This window comes from Rhinopithecus bieti, unplaced genomic scaffold, assembly GCF_001698545.2.
Source record: "Rhinopithecus bieti isolate Rb0 unplaced genomic scaffold, ASM169854v2 scaffold_2254, whole genome shotgun sequence".
NCBI lineage: Eukaryota > Metazoa > Chordata > Mammalia > Primates > Cercopithecidae > Rhinopithecus > Rhinopithecus bieti.
Window position 1 is genome coordinate 4999338 of NW_016803982.1, and position 19519 is coordinate 5018856.

At 44.4% G+C, this 19519-nt stretch overlaps 1 protein-coding gene across 1 annotated transcript in view; it reads right to left on the reverse strand.

Annotated features, from left to right (window-relative positions):
• The window catches only part of FARP1 (FERM, ARH/RhoGEF and pleckstrin domain protein 1), a 328142-nt gene that overhangs the window by 109138 nt on the left and 199485 nt on the right, over positions 1-19519 (reverse strand). Inside the window, exon 3 of the mRNA XM_017862101.1 lies at positions 6243-6347. Within this exon, the coding sequence (XP_017717590.1) occupies positions 6243-6347 (105 nt within the window). The remainder of the gene's footprint in view (positions 1-6242; positions 6348-19519) is intronic.

A 19519-nucleotide genomic window follows, 5' to 3' on the forward strand; every position in this document is an offset into this window, starting at 1 on the left:
CAGCCTACTGCCTGTTCTGGCACAGGTCCGAAGCAGAGATTGGCTTTTACATTTTTCAGTGGTTAAAAAAAAATCAAAAGAATCACATTTCGTGATATGTGAAACTATATGAAAGCCAAATCTCTGTGCCCATAAATAAAGTTGTACTGGAACACAGCCACGTCCATTCATTTCACATCTACGGATGCTTCTGCTCTGTGAAGACAGAGTTGAGTGTAACAAAGGCTCTCACCAGGCCTGAACTTCAGCCAGGCTCTTCTTCTCCATGAGGCCTCAGCCTCTGGTTTCCGTGTCCAGTTTTAGCAAGAATCCTGTGAAGTCCGTTTCGAGGGAATCCCCTGGCTAGCTCCCGAAGCTTGCCCCATGGCAATCTAATGGCTTTCTGGCCCTTTCCCAGCCTTCAGACTTTATGTGCCAATTAGCAGCCGTATTAAGCGCAGGGTCTTGGTTCCCATGATCAACAGTGTTTCTGCCATGGAAAGCTCAATCTATACTTTTAAACAGCTGATTAAAACACTTTTCTGTTCCTTGGAGAGATCCTTTAGGGACAGTGCTGGACAAGAGCAAGAGCAGGCCAAGAGCCAAGTGCAGGAGCAGACCAAGCGTGCGTGTCAACACCGCAATCAACTCTTTTAATTGACGAGCCTTGGGACAAGTCTAATTAAGAGTAGAACATAATTATTTCATAATGATCGCTAGTTTATTTACCATCTTGAGAAACACATCTTAGACTATGAAAAACACTTATTTTCCCCTTAAACTCCTTCACATCCTTACTATGAATAAGCCTCTGACTTGGGTATTTATAAGACAGAAACGATGAGAAGAAAGACAGAAGGCTGGGCAGAAATTCAAGCTGCCTAAATTCAACAACTTATTACCTAGAGACAAGGACTCACAACCTGACATGCCAGGTGCTTTGGGGAAACTCGTTTCCCATGCATCATACACAGAGAAATGGGTGAACCCAGTCATTACAGCCCGATGACTGGGCATTCTGAAACCAACCATGCTTTTTCTCAGGTTGGAAGATGGGTGCACGGTCTCCCAAATGAAGACTGGCAGAGGTGATAGTCACAATGGTGGTATTAAAAAATAATAGTGATGGCACACCCACGTTCATTGCAGCACGGCTCACAATGGCCCAGAGGTGATGGCAATCTAAGAGTCCATCCATGGAGGAATGGATACTGGAGACATGGTGAATACACACAATGGAAATGGTATTCAGCCTTAAAACCGAGGGAAATCTTATTGCATGCCATCACACAGATGAACCTCGAGGACATTATGCTGAGTGAGATAAGCCAGTCATGAAAAGACAAAGAACACACGATTCCACTTACCTGACGAGGTGTCTAAAGTAGATAGACTCAGTAACAGAAAGTAGAACAGGGGCTGGGGAAGGGGATCTGGGGAGTTGTTCAATGGGTGTAGAGTTTCCATTTCACGAGATAAAAAAAATTCTAGAGATCTGCTCTATAACAAAGTAAATGTAGTTAACACTTCTGAACTACACACTTACCAATGGTTACGATGATACATTTTGTGTTACTTGTTTTTGACCACAATTTAAAAAATAATAGCAATGAAAATAACGATGGTAACAAGTTTCCGTAAATAATGCTTTTGGAACAGTTTAACGGATCCCAGACACTGGGCCACATGCTAAGAGACATCATCAAGCAACTGTGTCTGGGGCGGAGGGGAAAAATCCGGCTGGTGCTTACGATTCTCACAAGGTGAGATGCTCTTCCTCAGGTCATACAAGCAAGACTGGCCTGTGGCCCTTCCAAAATAGATTCCGTCAGATGACCTGCTGGTCATCATTTCTGCTACTGTGTGCTTTCACTGCATTTTGGAACTTTCTTTTTTTTTTGAGACAGAATCTCACTCTGTCACCCAGGCTGCAGTGCAGTGGCGCGATCTCCACTCACTGCAAGCTCCGCCTCCCGGGTTCAAGCCAACCTCCTGCCTCAGCCTCCTGTGTAGCTGAGACTACAGGTGCCCACCACCGCGACCGGCTAATTTTTGTATTTTTAGTAGAGACGGAGAGACGGGATTTCACCATGTTAGCCAGGATGGTCTCGATTTCCTGACCTTGTGATCCGCCTGTCTCGGCCTCCCAAAGTGCTGGGATTACAGGTGTGAGCCACCGCGCCCGGCCCATTTTGGAACTTTCATTGCATTTGGATCTATAACTATTATTGAAGTTATAGATGTCACATGTTGTAAGGCAGAGCTCACTGGATTTTTATGAACTGATTGTATCCATGGAACCAGCATCCAGATCAAGGGAGAGAACATAACCAAGACCCTGGCAGCAATCCCTATAACTCTTCTGGTCATTTATGGCATCCCCTCGATTACCACAGATAGATTCTGTCAAAAGAACTTTTTCTTTTTTTGAGATGGAGTCTCACTCTGTCGCCTAAACTGGAGCGCAGTAGAACGATCTCAGCTCACTGCAACCTCTGACTCCCAGGTTCCGGTGATTCTCCTGCCTCAGCCTCCTGAGTCACTGGGACCACAGGCATGCGCCACCACACCCAGCTAGTTTTTGTATTTTTAGTAGAGACGGGGTTTCACTATGTTGGCCAGGCTGGTATCAAACTCCTGACCTTAAGTGATCCTCCTGCCTTAGCCTCCCAAAGGGCTGGGATTACAGGCATAAGCCACCACACCCGGCCTCAAAAGAACTTTTAAAAATTGAGGCGGGCAGATCACCTGAGGTCAGGAGTTCGAGACCAGTCTGGCCAACATGGTGAAACCCCATCTCTAGCGAAAATACAAAAATTAGCCGGGCATGGCAGTGGGCACCTGTAATCCCAGCTACTTGGGAGGCTGAGGCAAGAGAATCGCTTGAACTCAGGAGGCGGAGATTGCCGTCAGCCAGTCTCGCACCGCTGCACTCCAGCCTGGGTGACAGAACAAGACTCCGTCTTACAAACAACAACAACAACAACAAAGCAATTAGCTCAGGTTGGAATTCTGTAATTGACAGAGTCAAGTCAGTTTAGTGATATGGTCAGAACAAGATGGTGACTGAGGGCAGGTGCTTCTAAAGATCCGAGCTTCAATCCCATTTCTTTGCTATGTGCCTTTAGGAGAACGACTTAACCTCTTTAAGGCTTAACTTCCTCATCAGAAAAAGGGGATATAATGTGCCGTTGCAGGAATAAATGAAACACTGTATGTGAACCTAGCACGGAGCCTGGCAGTTTCCACTCTCTAGAGCATGTGTTGGCCTACTATGGCTTCCTGTTACATGAAGTTCTGCTGGAACAAAGACATGTATTCATTCACATATTATCTATGGCTGCTTTTGCACGATAAGGGGAGATTCAAATAGTTGCAGCAGATACTGCATGGCCTGTAAGGCGTACAGCACTATTAGGCCCTTTACTAATTAGGGCCTTACTAAGAAGGTGTGACCCCTGCTGTAGAATGTGGGTCATGAGTGCTGCTGCACCCATAGGGACTAGAACACTCCAGCACATAGGAAGTACTCATGCGGCGGCTTTTGTGTGACATGTGACAAATAAACTTATTTAAGTCATCAACAGTGGGTTTTATTTTGCAGTTGAATACATTCCTAAACAATATTGTAAGAATGGAGTGAAATCATAAAAATCAAGCCTGGTAACAACTTGAAAGAAGGCAGCCCTGCCCAATACCTAGAACAACAGACTTACAAATTCTAGCAAAAGAGAAGCACCTACGGTTAATGCAAGAGACACTAAACTTTCAGTCAGAAGAACACAGAATTTTAGCTGTGCCATTAGCTAATTGGTAGATACAGACATGGGGAAATTCTCAGAATCTTAGCACACTCAGCGATGAGGCCTAAACACTGCTGCTGATTTCTGGTTTAGACAAACAGCTCCTGCAGGACTGGAATTGGACAAGGTTGGAGTTAGGAAAGCCATCAGGAGCTTAAAGGAATTCAGGCAGGCACAGACGGGGTTGTTAGAAATAACGAGATAACGGTATCTTCAGGTGTTTTGAGAATCATTATTTTACCATGAAATAAGAGCGTAAAACAATATTCCACAGAACTTGCTGGAATATTTTCCTGGACTTGAGGAACTTGCTGGAATTGTTTCCTGGACTCTCTTAAGAAGCTGTGTGCGCCTAATGAATGGAAACTGCAACTATTTCTTGCTAGTTGTCACTTTATCTCACCTTTCATGTGAAGTCTGATGCCAGACACAGTGTAAGAACAAAATAATTGTTAGCTGAATAGGAATAGGAGAAGGCAGAATGAGATTTGGCAGGTCTGTGGTCATATGGCACACTATAAAAAGGGCTGGGAGTCAGGGAAGCTTGGATTTGAAGTACAAACTAGAAAACGACAGAGTGTTTGGAGGTGGGAATAAACTGAGAAAATACAACTTGCTCTCATTTTTAGGCCCGTGACAGATCCGCTCATTTGCCACCGGCTCTGCTCGGAGCCAGGCTCGACCTGCACTGTCTCTGAGGGCTCTTCCCTCAGATGCTGCCGTCCCACCTGTCTTCACAATGAATGTTCTCATCCCGTTTCAGAGCTTCGACAGACATTCATAATAATCATAAGATTCTTGAATCCAAATTTCCACCCAGATCTCTTTCCTGTGCTCCAGGAAATACACCTTCTGGCCCTGCTTGCTGGACGTCTCCACTGAATGCCACGGATGCCCCTGCCTCCTCAAGCTGGAATGGGACTCATCTTCACCCCTGGGTATGGTCTTCCCCAGGGACGGACACTACTGTCCACCCAGATGGCAAAGCTGGAAAACTGAGCCACTACAAGCCCTCTTCTCCACAAGTGTATTCATTCAACCACATCCTCTCCTACTGCCCCCAACCCCAGCCTCTGGAATCCATCCAGCTCCTGCTGGCCCCTCAACTCTCCCTTACTTCTAGCCAGCACCATCTCCAACCAGACTCATCACTAGATCCTAATGGCTTTCTTGACTCCAGTCTGGTCGTACTCCAATCTGCCTACAGTTCTCTTTCTAAACCAGAAATCAGATCATATCACACTCACTTTTAAATGCATTAACAGCTTCTCAAACACAATAGTTTGGGTATAGAACTGTGAGGGCCGATACAAAGCCCTTGGCCACATGTGATGACTGAGTACTTGAAACATGGCTCATCTCAACTGAGAGGTGCTGAGGTGTCAAATACACACCAGATTCGAATACTTCACAGACAAAACAGCATGAAAGTATTCGCAATTATTTAGACTGTGTGTTCAAATGATAATGTTTCTGGATATATGAGGTTAAATAACACATTTTAACATGAATTTCACCTGCCCAACAACACTGCTCTCAGGGGAGAACCTGTCACGCATCCTATATTTGCAGGGCTCCCCATCTGGATGATAAATTCCCCGTATCTCATTCACTACTCAATCTACCATGCAGGGACTAGTAGAAGTTCCAGGAACTCAGTATGCACAGAATCAAAGAATAAAAACATAGCCAATGAACTTGTAGCTCCAAAAGGTGTCTAATAAAAGGTAGCTTCAGATATAGGCTTAAGCAAGTGCCATCAACCCAAAGAGACAAAAATACGAGGAAGCTATGCTCTACATTTTGGATTCCATTTGGTGCAACCTTTTTCCAGAACAATCTGACATATTTAACAACCTTAAAATGATCAGACCCATTGATTGGGTAAATCCGCGCCACTGGATTTGGACTACTGAACAGTTAGCTATGAGCACAAACACAAACGTACTCAGTTCACTGGGGCCGTATCTATAATAGCAAAAAACTGAAAAGAGCGAAGTATCCCATCATTTACAATGGAAGCTGTAAATCACACATGTCCCTCTGGTGGAATGGCATGCAGCCATGAAAAAGAAGGTAATGGACTCCATGTGCTGAAAAGGAAAGATTTCCCTTGAGCAGGGAGGGAAAGCAGAGGGCACTGTACTATATCCTCACGTTTGTGTATTTCAAAGATATATGTTTGCATATGCATCTACACAGAATTTATCAGAAATATACTCAAGCATGTGTGTGTTCACAAGATAACAGCTCCTGGGGGCAGAGTTGGGAGGGCAGTCATCACTGTGTACCTTCTTTGAACTTGCTAATCATAGGCATGAATACTTTTATTATAAAACATATTAATGAGGGCTTCCTGCATGGACCACAGAAAATCACCAATTATTTCACCACCCCTGCCCAGCCCCCCACCAAGATGAACAGACAGTAAAACAGCAACATTAAGTTGACATCACCTACCGTGATCTTTTTGTGATCAGGAAACTCGAGGCCAAAATAGTCACCTTCCACTAGGTTGAGGTGGTTGCAAACTGCATCCAGCAGCACCTTCCCAGGAGCTCTTTGCTGTGAGCAGAAACAACAGAGGTTATCCCTGAAGCAGGCAGGGATGAAAACAAACCACACCTCCTGGCTGCAGGAAACCTCTGGATTCGTAAGTCTATGGGTCCTTCACAGCTCGCCACCGCCCACCTCCGTGACACCCTGAACACCAGCCCCGTCTATACCTCTGTAGGTTAACAAAAAGTTGAGCAAAAACTTCTTCCCACCACACAGTGTCCTCTGTTATTAACATTAGTGGTAGAGATTTGCTACTGTCAGGGAGTCAGTATTGATACAGTGTCATCATTCACACTCCATAGCTCACATAAGACTCACTCTGTGTGCTGTAAAGTTCTATGACAAACGTGTTGTGACCTGTCTGCATTACAGTATCATACAGAATAGTTTCACTGCATTATATGAATTTCACCCTAAAAATCCTCTGTGTTCCAGCTATTCCTCCCTCCCTCCCTCCTTCCTAATCCCTGGCGACCACTGATCTTACTGTCTTTATAGTTTGCCTTTCCCAGAACGTCATCTNAGGTTAACAAAAGTTGAGCAAAACTTCTTCCCACCACACAGTGTCCTCTGTTATTAACATTAGTGGTAGAGATTTGCTACTGTCAGGGAGTCAGTATTGATACAGTGTCATCATTCACACTCCATAGCTCACATAAGACTCACTCTGTGTGCTGTAAAGTTCTATGACAAACGTGTTGTGACCTGTCTGCATTACAGTATCATACAGAATAGTTTCACTGCATTATATGAATTTCACCCTAAAATCCTCTGTGTTCCAGCTATTCCTCCCTCCCTCCCTCCTTCCTAATCCCTGGCGACCACTGATCTTACTGTCTTTATAGTTTGCCTTTCCCAGAACGTCATCTAGCTGGACTCGTACAGCTTTTGCAGACTGCCTTCTTTCATTCAGTAATATGCATGTAAAGTCCTTCTGTGTCTTTTTTTTTTTTTTTTTTTTTTTTTTTTGAGACAGTTTGCTTTTGTTGCCCATGCTGGAGTGCAATGGTGCAATCTCAGCTCACTGCAACCTCCGCCTCCTAGGTTCAACTGATTCTCCTGCCTCAGCCTCCGGAGTAGCTGGGATTACAGGCATGTGCCACCATGCCAAGCTAATTTTATATTTTTAGTAGAGATGGGGTTTCTCCATGTTGGTCAAGCTGGTCTCAAACTCCCAACCTCAGGTGATCCACCTCCCTCAGCCTCCCAAAGTGCTGGGATTACAGGCATGAGCCACCGTGCCCCCTCCATGTCTTTTTATGACTTGGTAGCTTATTTATTTATTGAGACAGAGTCTTGCTTTTGTCACCCAGGCTGGACTGCAATGGTGTGATCTCAGCTCACTATAACCTCAGCCTCCCAGATTCAAGCGATTCTCCTACCTCAGCCTCCTAAGTAGCTGGGATTACAGGCACCTGCCACCATGCTCGGCTAATTTTTTTGTATTTTTAGTAGAGACGGGGTTTCACCATGTTGGCCAGACTGGTCTCGAACTCCTGACTTCAGGTGATATACCTGCCTCAGTCTCCCAAAGTGCTGGGATTACAGGTACGAGCCACTGCACCCAGCCAGTTTGTTTATTTTTACTGTGGAATTATATTCCACTGTCTGGATGTAATACAGTTTGTTCACCTACTGAAGGACATTGTGGTTGCTTCCAGTTTTGACAATTACGAATACAGGTGTTATAAATATTTCTGGACAGGTTTTATGTGGACATTAAGTTTTCAACTCGTGACCCCAGGCCTTTTTTGTGACAGTCAAAGCCCTGTCCCTGTGCTTCTCTCCCTGTCCACAAATACGACATGGATGGTTTTCTTCTCTACATTCCTATAGCACTCTGTGCAGTACCTCATCGAGACTATACCCACATTGAAGGGAAACGCCATATTTTTTTCATCCCTGTATCCACAATGCCTAAAGACCAACCAATTTTGTTGAAATGAGTGAACAAATCAATAAAAGGTATCCATTCCACTGTATTATAGATGGTTTAGTATCTATGTGTCTATGTCCCCAATTAATATCAGGTCACTTATTCATTTTTGTATTCTTATTGCCTAGCATAGCACCTGGCAATCAATCATTGTCTGCTGAAATCAATACTATTCATGCATTTTCTATATACTGGATCTATAGGGAAAGGGAATATTATATATAAGAACACACGTTCTATCCTGAAGAGCTTAGAATCACATGCCTCAGTTTCTCTTCATTATGTACATTCCCAGTGACTGATAGTAAAATGGATCAATTCCACAGATCAAATCTTGGGAGACAAATGCTTTAATGACATTGCCATTCACAGTTATCAGCCTGACCTCATTATCAGCCCACCTCAGCCTCCCAAAGTGCTGGGATCATAGGTGTGAGCAACCGCACTCAGCCCACAGTTACTTGTTTTATACTTCTCACCTCTTCCCTGAGAACAGAGCATTTTAGGAACCAATTAGGAACCCCAGGAGACTGAGTGATAGCAGCAGTCAAAGCCCACCAAGTACACGGATGGGCACGTTCATGAGTCTGTACCAGCATGAACAGAGAAGCCAAGAAAGATGCTGCTTGATGTTCAACATTAAGCACTTTTTTTTTAAACAGATACCACTTTACACCCCCACACTAGCCCTCACTGCAATCCAGAAGATACACATTCTCCACAGATGATCCCAAACTCGCCAGGCTCTAGATCTTAAATGCCTGACACTGGCAGAGTCATGTCACCTGCAGGAATGTCAGGAGTCACATGTGATTGTGTGGAACCCCCATTCTTGCCTGCCAAGCTCTCCTCTTCTGCAGGCGCACTTATCCAGAGGAAATGGGTCAGGAGAGCACAGTGGAACACTGGTCCCCAATCTTATCTTCCACCACTTTGTTACAGCAATGTGCCCTGTTTCCGAAGCACAGGGTCAGACTAGCTTTTCCCAGCTCAGTTGATGTAGGGAGCGATGAGCTGCTCCATTCCAGTCCCTAATCTTGGCTCTGAGTCCCCACACCAGCTGCCAAGAGCTGCATGGTTAACTTATGCACAGCAACTTATTCGGGCTCCACCTCTCACTCCAATAACATCTGCAGACATTAAAAAGAACATTATAGGCTAGGCACGGTGGCTCATGCCTGTAATCCCAGCACTTTGGGAGGCCAAGGCGGGTGGATGATCTGAGGTCAAGAGTTCGAGACCAGCCTGGCCAACATGGTGAAACTCTGTCTCTACTAAAAATACAAAAATTAGCCAGGTATGGTGGCGGGCGCCTGTAATCCCAGCTACTCAGGAGGCTGAGGCAGGAGAATTGCTTGAACCCAGGAGGCAGAGGTTGCAGTGAGCTGAGATCACACCACTGCACTCCAGCCTGGAAAAAAAAAGAATGTCATAAAAATGGACCAAAGAATAAGAACTTGTGGAAGAATTCCCATACTGTAAGATTTTCTTTTAAAGGAAAAACACATTCCAGCTTCAGAACCTTCGTTCTCATAACTCTTAACATTTCCTATTTGTGATGAAAATAAACCACCAATTATCTGACCAGCTGGCAAGCACTCACATTTCCCAAAGAATTCCTGGAACTAAGGGAATTTGACAACTTCATCTAGATTTACAGAGTCTGGGAAATGAGACTTAACAATTCAATACTAGAAATCTTAAGAAGTTTTAAACAAAAAAAAACCTAATATATAATGGATGTCTTTATGGACATGGTGTTAAACTGACACTTTAGAAGAGGAGAGAGGGAGAGTTAGCCTCTGTACTTCACAGAGTCAGCTGCGGTTTCTGTGCATGTATGGAGTGCTTTTGGTGATAATATGAGGGTGTGTTGAGTCCTAGAACCTGCAGCCTTGCTGCCCCAGCACTGCACACTCCTTAGGGCCTGTCAGAGACAAGTGAAGCAATGATGATTAACTAGCTGCTTGTCACAGGTTTGCAGTAGAGACTTAGGATCTAGCTAATAAATGGCAAGTCGATCCTTAAAATTGTTAAAATTTATTATTTTATGCAAATATTTATAGAAAATGACTTTTCTTTGGCACCAAATTTTTCATAGGGCGATGTCAACTTATCATTTCAATAATATCTTTATAGTTTCTAAAATTCATCTGTAAAATAGATGTCCATAAAGCATTACACGAATTCCCCTGTGAATGCTGGCTATATCTACGGTTGTAAGGACACTCCTGTATGTAACATCACTGGAATTTACAAGGGCTTCAATGCACCCCCTACATGACAATGGCATGGGTAAATGGCACTACAATGGTGATATGGTTTGGCTCTGTGTCCCCACCCAAATCTCATGTTGAATTGTACTTCCCAATGTTGGGGGAGGGACCTGGTGGGAGGTAGCTGGATAATGGGGGCAGATTTCTTCCTTGCTGTTCTCCTGCCAGTGAGGAGTTCTCAAGAGATCTGATGGTTTAAAAGTGTGTGGCACCTCCCCCTTTGTTCTCTCTCTCTCTCCTGCTCACCATGGTAAAGCATGCTTATTCTCCTTCACCTTATGCCATGATTAAGTTTCCTGAGGCCTCCCAGCCATACTTCCTGAACATCCTGTAGAAGTGTGAGTCAAGTAAACCTCTTCTCTACATAAATTACCCAATCTCAGGTGGTTCTTTACAGCACTGTGAGGATGGACAAATACAAATATGCTACATGAACTGTGCATTAACACGCCAATGTGTACAGGGCAGCTAAGCCTAAAGCGCTTCCAGACATAAAGATACCCTGATGGTCAAGGACTTCCTCTCCCTTTCTTTTAGGACTTGGTCCTGAACTATCTAAGTGTGTCAACGCACACCAGATTAAGGCCTGCTTCTGAGGAAGCTTCTCGGAGAAGACAGGCAGAGAAACAGCTTGTATTTCATTAAGAAAATTATTCTTCCTTTTGTTGCTATAATAAATTTACTTCATCAGCCTGCAGTATAATTTCTCTGTACTTCCCAGTGAGATTTTGAACTTCACTCTTAAGGTCATTCTGTTCCACATCACATCCCAGAATGAAAAATGGTGCAGCCACTATGGTAAAACAGTATGGCAGTTTCTCAAAATAACGAAAATAGTCTTATCCTAGGATACAGTAATCCCACTTCTGAGTATACAACGGAAATAACTGAAAACAGGGTTTTGTAAATCCACGTTCACAGAAGAATTATTCACAATAGCCAAATGCTGGAGGCAATCCAGGTGTCCACTGCTGAATAAGTGGATCAACAGTATGAGGAGGACCATTACACACAGTGGAGGACGATGCAGCCTTCAAAAAAACAAAACGAGATTCAAGAACATGCTACACCATGAATGAAACTTACGGACACTATTCTAAGTGAAATGAGCCAGTAATCAAAGGACAAATATTGGACAATTCCACTTCAATGAGGTACCTAGAGCAGGCAAATTCAGAGAGACAGAAAGTAGAATGGGGGTTGCCAGAGGCTTTGGGGAGGGGGAATGGGGAGTTAGTGATTACTGGGATCAGAGTTTCAGTTTTGCAAGGTAAGAAGAGTTCTGGAGATGGATGGTGGTGATAATTGCACAACAGTGTGAATGGATTTAATGTACTTAGTGCCCCTGAGTGAATGTACTTAATGCCCCTGAACTACACATGTAAAAACGGTAAATTTTGTTACAGGTGTTTCACCACAATTTAAAAAATGCAGAAGGGAGAAAAAGTAGTTGAGGAATGGGGCTCACATCTATAAACAATTGAAAACAGTTACTCACAATGCAATCTGTTAACACTACTTTTAAAAATAAGAAAATAAAGAATCTGCTTTCTTTACATGAGATCTTAGAAAAATATTATGGGGTAGGATCTCATCACATGAGGAAAATGGGTGAATATCCACATGTATGCATTAAATATTTGCTAATATTTCTTTACACAAAGAGCTCTTTTTATATGTCTGGCAAAAAAGGGAATAAACTGAACATCTTTGGAAATAATGGCAAATTGTGCATTTGGGGCAGGCTTTGTACCAAAAGCCAACGATGAGATTCCAGAGCCACAAATCCACTAGCCTTTTATTAACTAAAAAACCAAACCTGTAAACAAGTCAATAAAGCTTGAATGGGGAAAAGGTGGAAACAGCACAGATTAAACTGACAGAACTCAAGAAAAAAGGCCCTGTGGAAAATTCATCAGTAAAAGTATTTTCTTAAAGGTTAACTTACTTCAACACACAGACACGGCTACACAGACTATTATACACAAGGAAGGAAAACCCACTTATCTAGGCATCATTTGAAAACCTATATATGTGAGTAATGGTTTAACATGAAAGGGATCTGATGACAAATGAATGTTTTGTTGTTTTTGAAAAAAATTATTTCTATTATTTAAGCTTTTTTTGGAGACAGCGTATAGTATCACCTTGGCTGGGGTAGTGGCACCATTGTAGCTCACTGCAACCTCAATCTCTGGGCTCAAACAATCTTCCCACCTCAGCCTCCCAAGAAGCTGGGACTACAGAAGTGCACCACCGCATCTGGCTAATTTTTTTACTTTTAGTAGAGATGAGGTCCTGCTATGTTGCCCAGGCTGGTCTCAAACTCCTGAGCTCAGGTGATCATCCTGCCTCGGCCTCCCAAAGTGCTAGGATTATAGGTGGCCCAAATGACTGTTTATGATGTCCTCAAGGGTTTGTGCTGGGGGGTGGGGGCAGATCTCTAAGGCTTCCATCAGCTCTAAGAAACCACCCCGTTCACTACCAGTTTCGATCATAATATTCCTAAAGTGTTCTCCTTATAAGAGGCCAAATAGTCATTCTAACGTTCTATTTTGGATAACAAACCAGCAATTCGTGAAACTATGCAATCAAATTTTTGTCCCTTGTTTTTAAAATGATGCTCCAAAAGGCAGCTGAATTTTAATCTAGTGCACAAACCAGTTGGCTGGCTCCACACTCTGTGTTTCTGTTGCCTTCTCCGTCCTCAACTGGCTTTTCATTGGAGCCTATAACATTAAATTTAGGAGGAGGTTTACATTCGTGGGGAAAGCCTGGCAAGGAGGCACTGAATACTAAATAGCACGCATGTTCACACAGCGCTTCGAGCTATTACAAATTGTGACTCAAAGTTGCTCCAGTTTATTGTGACTTTAAAACATTTCTAGGCCGGGCACGGTGGCTCACACATGTAATCCCAGCACTTTGGGAGGCCAAGGCAGGTAAATCACCTGAGGTCAGGAGATCAAGACCAGTCTGACCAACATGGCAAAACCCCATCTCTACTAAAAATACAAAAGAATTATCTGGGTAGGATGGCGCACGCTGCTTATACAGTTCCAGCTACTTGGAAGGCTGAAGCAGGAGAATTGCTTGAACCTGGGAGGCAGAGGTTGCAGTGAGCCAAGACCACGCCACTGCACTCCAGCCTGGGTGACAGAGCGAGACTCCCCATCTCAAAACAAACAAACAAACAAAAACAACGACAACAAAAAATTTCTATGTCTTCAGGTTATTTCTATAACCAAGTTTTAAAAGGAGTATTTTTTGTTTTCTTTTCTAAAAGAATAAAGACACCAATTCCTTCTGTAGGCTGGGAGTATATTCTCCCTCTCCCTACCACATTAAATCATCTTAATCAATTAACTCCCTACCTGAGAAAGCTAAAGTACTGCCTTGTGGAAATTATCTCATAGACAGAACTTGATAATGTTTGACCAGGTTTACAAGGTTTGCATCTCCTGGCGTTACAGAGAGCCATTTTGGGAAGTGTTTTATTTTTGCTGTTTTGGGATTAGCGTAACCATGACAACCAAGGCATGCTCTCACTCAGCAGAAGGGAATGGCTGCTCTCGAAGGCCTTGTGCCCTTCTCCCTACGACTGATACCTATCAGAATATTGTTCAAAATCCCATAACCCATCAACCTCAACCCAATCACAACGTCACAGATTTTCCTATAGCCTTTTGGTAGATTTTGACTAGGTGGGCAGATGTATTAATAACTATGATGGCTTGAGGAGGCTGGGGTGTATTTATCGAGCAAGTTGCAGTGTGCAGTCACTATGTTAAGCAGAGAGAAAGGAAAGCAAGAAGATGAGCATCTCTCTTTGGGTCAGTCATACGGTTTGGCTGTGTCCCCACCCAAATCTCATCTTGAATAGTAGTTCCTACAGTTCCCATGTGTTGTGGGAGGAACCCTGTGGGAGGTGACTGAATCATGGGAGCAGGTCTTTCCCATGCTGTTCTCGTGATAGTAAGTCTCACCAGGTTTGATGGTTTTATAAGGAGAAGTTTTTCTGCACAAGCTCTCTCTTTGCTTGCCTGCTGCCATCCATGTAAGACATGACTTGCTCCTCCTTGCCTTCTGCCATGATTGTAAGGCCTCCCCAGCCATGTGGAACTGTGGGTCCATTAAGCCCCTTTCCTGTATAAATTACCCAGTCTCAAGTATGTCTTTATTAGCAGTGTGAAAATGGACTAATTCCATCGATGATGTATAAAAACAACCAGCTAAATTGGAGTACATGGTAAGTGGCATGTTAGAGGAACTAGCAAAAAGCCACAAAGTCAGAGAATAGAGCAACTGGCTATTCTCCCTGATGGTGGTGTTCTTTTAAGAGTGGAGTACCTAATGTGTTTTAGAAGTAGCCCATTTGAATGGGTCTTGAAGGATGAGTAGGAGTTTGCTAGGTAAACACAGATGGAAACATGATGACTTAGTCTGCCCGGGTGGACATAACCAAACACTATGCACTGGGTGGCTTAAACAACAGAAATTGATGTTTTCACAGTTCTGGAGGGTGTGAAGTCTACACTCAAGGTACGAGCTGATCTGGAGGGCTCCCTGCCTGGCTTGCAGATGGCCACCTTCTCATTGTGTCCTCACATAGCTATGTGAGAGCAAGTCAGAGCTCTCTGGTATCTCTTCTCCTAAGGTCACCAGTTCTATCAGATCAGAGCTCCATCCTCATGACCTTATTTTACCTTAATTACTGTACTTCCTTACTCCAAATACGGTCACATGGTAGGTAGCACATCAAGAAATTAATTAGGGTGGGGAGTACAATTTATGAAAGGGCTAGAGATGCTATTTTATGCTATTATTATCTCCCTTTTAAGACTAATGTGAGAATTCAATGAAACCATGACCACAAAGTACCTAGCAAAAGGCCTGGCACATGACACACATTCTTTATTATTGCTGCCACCATGATGGTGAAGGGAAATGGAAATTTACAGACTGAATGACAGAGGATGAGTTGACACTGAAAGGAGGTCCCACCTCCCAACCCCAAAGGTGTGTGCCTGCAAAATCCCAAGTGGAGCCCATTAGTACAGCAGCGTGCCATGGGGCTGAGTCCCTGGGGCAGAGTCCCCAGAGGGTCGCTGCCTGCAGTCGCCTTGGAATTCAGCTAGAGGTGACACAGAGCTACGCTCTTCCAATCAAATGTGCTCGTGGGTCTCCTTCAGACACTGATAAGCTGCAGGTGCTGATTGCAGAGGCCCCAGGATCTATATTTCTATGAACTTCCAAAGAATGCTGCTGCTGGGGCAAGGACCAGGTTTGAGTAGCCAAGTGCCAGACACACGGATGAGATACTATCAATGACACGGGGTCCTCTGAGGCCAGGCTGGCTGCCTCTGGAGTTTCTCACTCTGATTTCCATCTGAGGCTAATATCAAGCCAGAGATGCATCCACAGTAAAAGATACCAAACCTGGGCTGGGTGCGATGGCTCACACCTATAACCCCAGCACTTTGAGGATCACTTATGAGACCAGCCTGGGCAACACAGTGAGACCCCCATCTCTGTAACTTTTTAAAAAAAAATTAGCAAGTAGAGATCAGAGGGAGGCAGCTGCTAGCCAAGGGACACCAGGGACCACTGGCCACCCTAAAAGGCAAAAGAAGCCGGGAAGGAGTCTACTTAAGAGTCTCCGAGGAGGTACAGCCCTCATGACCCCTTCATCTCTGACTTCTTGCCTCCAAAACAGTGAGAGAATATACTTCTGCTGTTCTTGGCCACTTGGTTTGTAGTATTTTGTTGTGGCAGTCCTAGAAAGTAAAAGCTGCCTTAGGGACGGCCTCATCACCTGTTCCTTTGCCACAGGCATGCAGGAACAATGCAGTTGGGTTGAGCAGTTTTCTTTCTGAATAAACAGATTACAGTGAAGTAATAACCCTGTTAGTGAATTTAGAACCATACAAAAATTGTGGCCTTCAAAATTTCTCTATCTTGATCTTCAAATATACTCAGCAAATAGTAGACTCATTACGGGAGATGATCTATTTTTCTTACTGCTAAAACCATTCTTTCGATTGTTGTTGCTCTAGGTGTGAACAGTACTCCACAATAGAAATATTTTCAGTTGAAATATTTTCAATTCTCTTTACAAAATATTTTCCCTTTTGAGACCCTCCCCCTACAGCCTGGTGAGGTGGGAGGGGTCAGATGCCAGGCCCAGAATCACACAAAGTCCCAGGTGCCCACCAAGGACAGCCTCTACCTCAGCCCAGACCTTCCCTAGCTCCCAGGCTCATGTGAAAATCTGTCAATAAGAGCAGTTTGAGAAATTCTACAGGAACTCGCCTATCTGTCCAGAAACGCATATTTTTCCTAGAAAGATTAGCACAAGGCCACTGCCAGACAGGGCTCAATACAAACCAGGAGACAAATGTCAGTTGTGGCTAAATGTGGCAGGCTGAACACAGGAGCTTATCTCCACTGCATCCGGAAAGCCCACTGCAACAACAGTGAAAGAATTAAAAAGGAAAGGCACGGTGGCTGACGTCTATAATCCCAGCATTTTGGGAGGCCGAGGTGGGAAGATCACTTGAGGTCAGGAGATTGAGACTAACCTGTGACACACAGTGAGACCTCATCTCTACAAAAATAAAATTAGTTGGGCATAATGGTCTCAGCTACTGAAGGGCTGAGGTGGGAGGATGGCCTGAGCCTGAGAGTTGGAGGCTGCAGTGCTATTATCATGCCACTTCACTCCAGCCTGGACAAAGTAAGACCCTGTCTCAAAAAAAATTAATAATAATAATAATTAAAAGGGGGAAAGGAATAAATTCATGGAAAACAGAGCAAATGAAAGAGGAGACAGGAGGGGACAGAGTTCCCCCAAATTGTGAAAGGTGACCAAGAAGAAAGGAGAAATCTAGTTACAGAGGAGAGGAGGAAGAGTCAGCAACGGGAGGTGGTCACATTACGCAGAGTGTCCCAAAAGGTCAGACATGGGAGATGCCAGGTACCTCCAACAATGCACGAAGAGGGGAAAACTTTTAGAAACACTATAATTTGTACCCAGATATAGCTAAGAGTTTATAACTTAAAACACAGAAAGTTATAAACAGGAACATTTGAATAACAAGAAAGAGCTCTTAGGAAAAAAAAAAAAATAAGAGAAATAAAAATGTCACTCAAAGACTTTAAAGTTGAGAACTCCCCTAGAAGCTAGACTTGAAGGCAAAGAGATGGGAAAGAAGAAAGGATATAAGACATTTAAAGCCACAAGTCAAGAGCTTCAACATCTGAGTAACGTGACTTCCACACAGATAGACCCCAAAGGAAAGGAAATTAGGCAAGAATAAGATGAGAAAAATTTCCAGAATCTTTCAGATTGAAAAGGGCCAGAGAGTACCTCACAGAATGAATGAGTAAAGCTCATATCGAAGCAAATTACTGGGAAATCTGAAAGTCAAGGAATGAAAGGAAGATTGTAAAAGTTTTGAGAGAGAAAATCAGAATGGCTCAGGGCTTAATGAAACAGGAGAATTCCCTGGACCCCTTCAGGGGACCTGCCACGGGGTGTGGCTTGCTTACTCAGCCACCAGGCTCAAACCCCTTGCGAGTGGGTGCCGGGGCCAAGGCAAGCAGCTTCTGGGCTCCGGCCCCATGGTAGTCTCTAGTGGTGTCAATGCTCTTTTAGCAGTTGCCGTGTGAGGATGTCCAAGTGTTTTTTTGTTTTTTGTTTTTTTTTTGAGATGGAGTCTCGTCCTGTCGCCCAGGCTGGAGTGCAGTGGCGTGATCTTGGCTCACTGCAAGCTCTGCCTCCTGGGTTCCTGCCATTCTCCTGCCTCAGCCTCCTGAGTAGCTGGGACTACAGGCGCCCGCCACCACGCCCAGCTAAGTTTTTTTATTTTTAGTAGAGACGGGGTTTCACCATGTTAGCCAGGATGGTCTCGATCTCCTGACCTTGTGATCCTCCCGCCTCGGCCTCCCAAAGTGCTGGGATTACAGGTGTGAGCCACCGCGCGTGGCCAAGGATGTCCAAGTGTTAACCAGCTCAGTGGAGAGTCACGGTGACAGCCTTTTACATCCTGCCCTCTTGGTACCCAAGTTCTTGTCCAGCATCCCGGAAGAATCAGGTCACAGGGACTTGAAGGGTAGTGAATGTGGAGGTTTTATTAAGTGGTGGAAGTGGCTCTCGATGGAAGGGGAGCTGAAAACGGGATGGTGAGGGTAGAAGGTGATCCTTCCCTGAAGCCAGGCCATCTCCAGCAGGACTGCTCTCCAAAGTCGTGATGTCTGAAGTTAAGTTGCATCTGTCTGTAGTCTCTGACACTCAGTTGCTTCTTCTCCTCTCAATGTTCAGTTGCTTGTCGCTCTGCCAGCTGAGGTCTGGGGTTTACGTGGGCACAGGATGGGGGGTGGGGTGGGCCAAAAAGCAACACCTGGGCACGAAAACAAGAATGCCTGTTCTTTTAGGGCTGTGGGTCCAGGCTTGAGGGTAGAGCCCTTGTCAGGGACCCTGCCCTCCTGCCTCTTGTCCGTACTAAAAGTATATCAGAAGCCAGAACAGGGTGTTCCTACCTTTTTCACTTTCCAGACATCAGCAGTAACGTTTGTGTAAATCTGGACACTTGAGACCATATGCAATGCTCTGGGGCTTTACCCTGTGGGTAGAAGGGATCGATATACCTGCATACCTGCACCTCAGCTCTGCTGTACCTACTGGGACTTTCCAGGCTGGAGGACAATGGAGTGCCCAAGGTCACACCCACTGGAGGCAAGCTACTTCTTGTGCCTCAGTTTCCTCTTACATAAATTGGACGTAAAGACTGAACCACTTCATTGGGTCACTCTAAGGATTAAGCAACTTAGTATACACCATGCCCTTAGAACGGCATCCAGACTAGGCGAGCTCTCATGGGTATTTGTGATGACGATGATGATGTGGAGGAGGAAAAATTAAGTGACTCAAAAGCTGAACAGCAGACTGGATGGCCCCCTCTTCA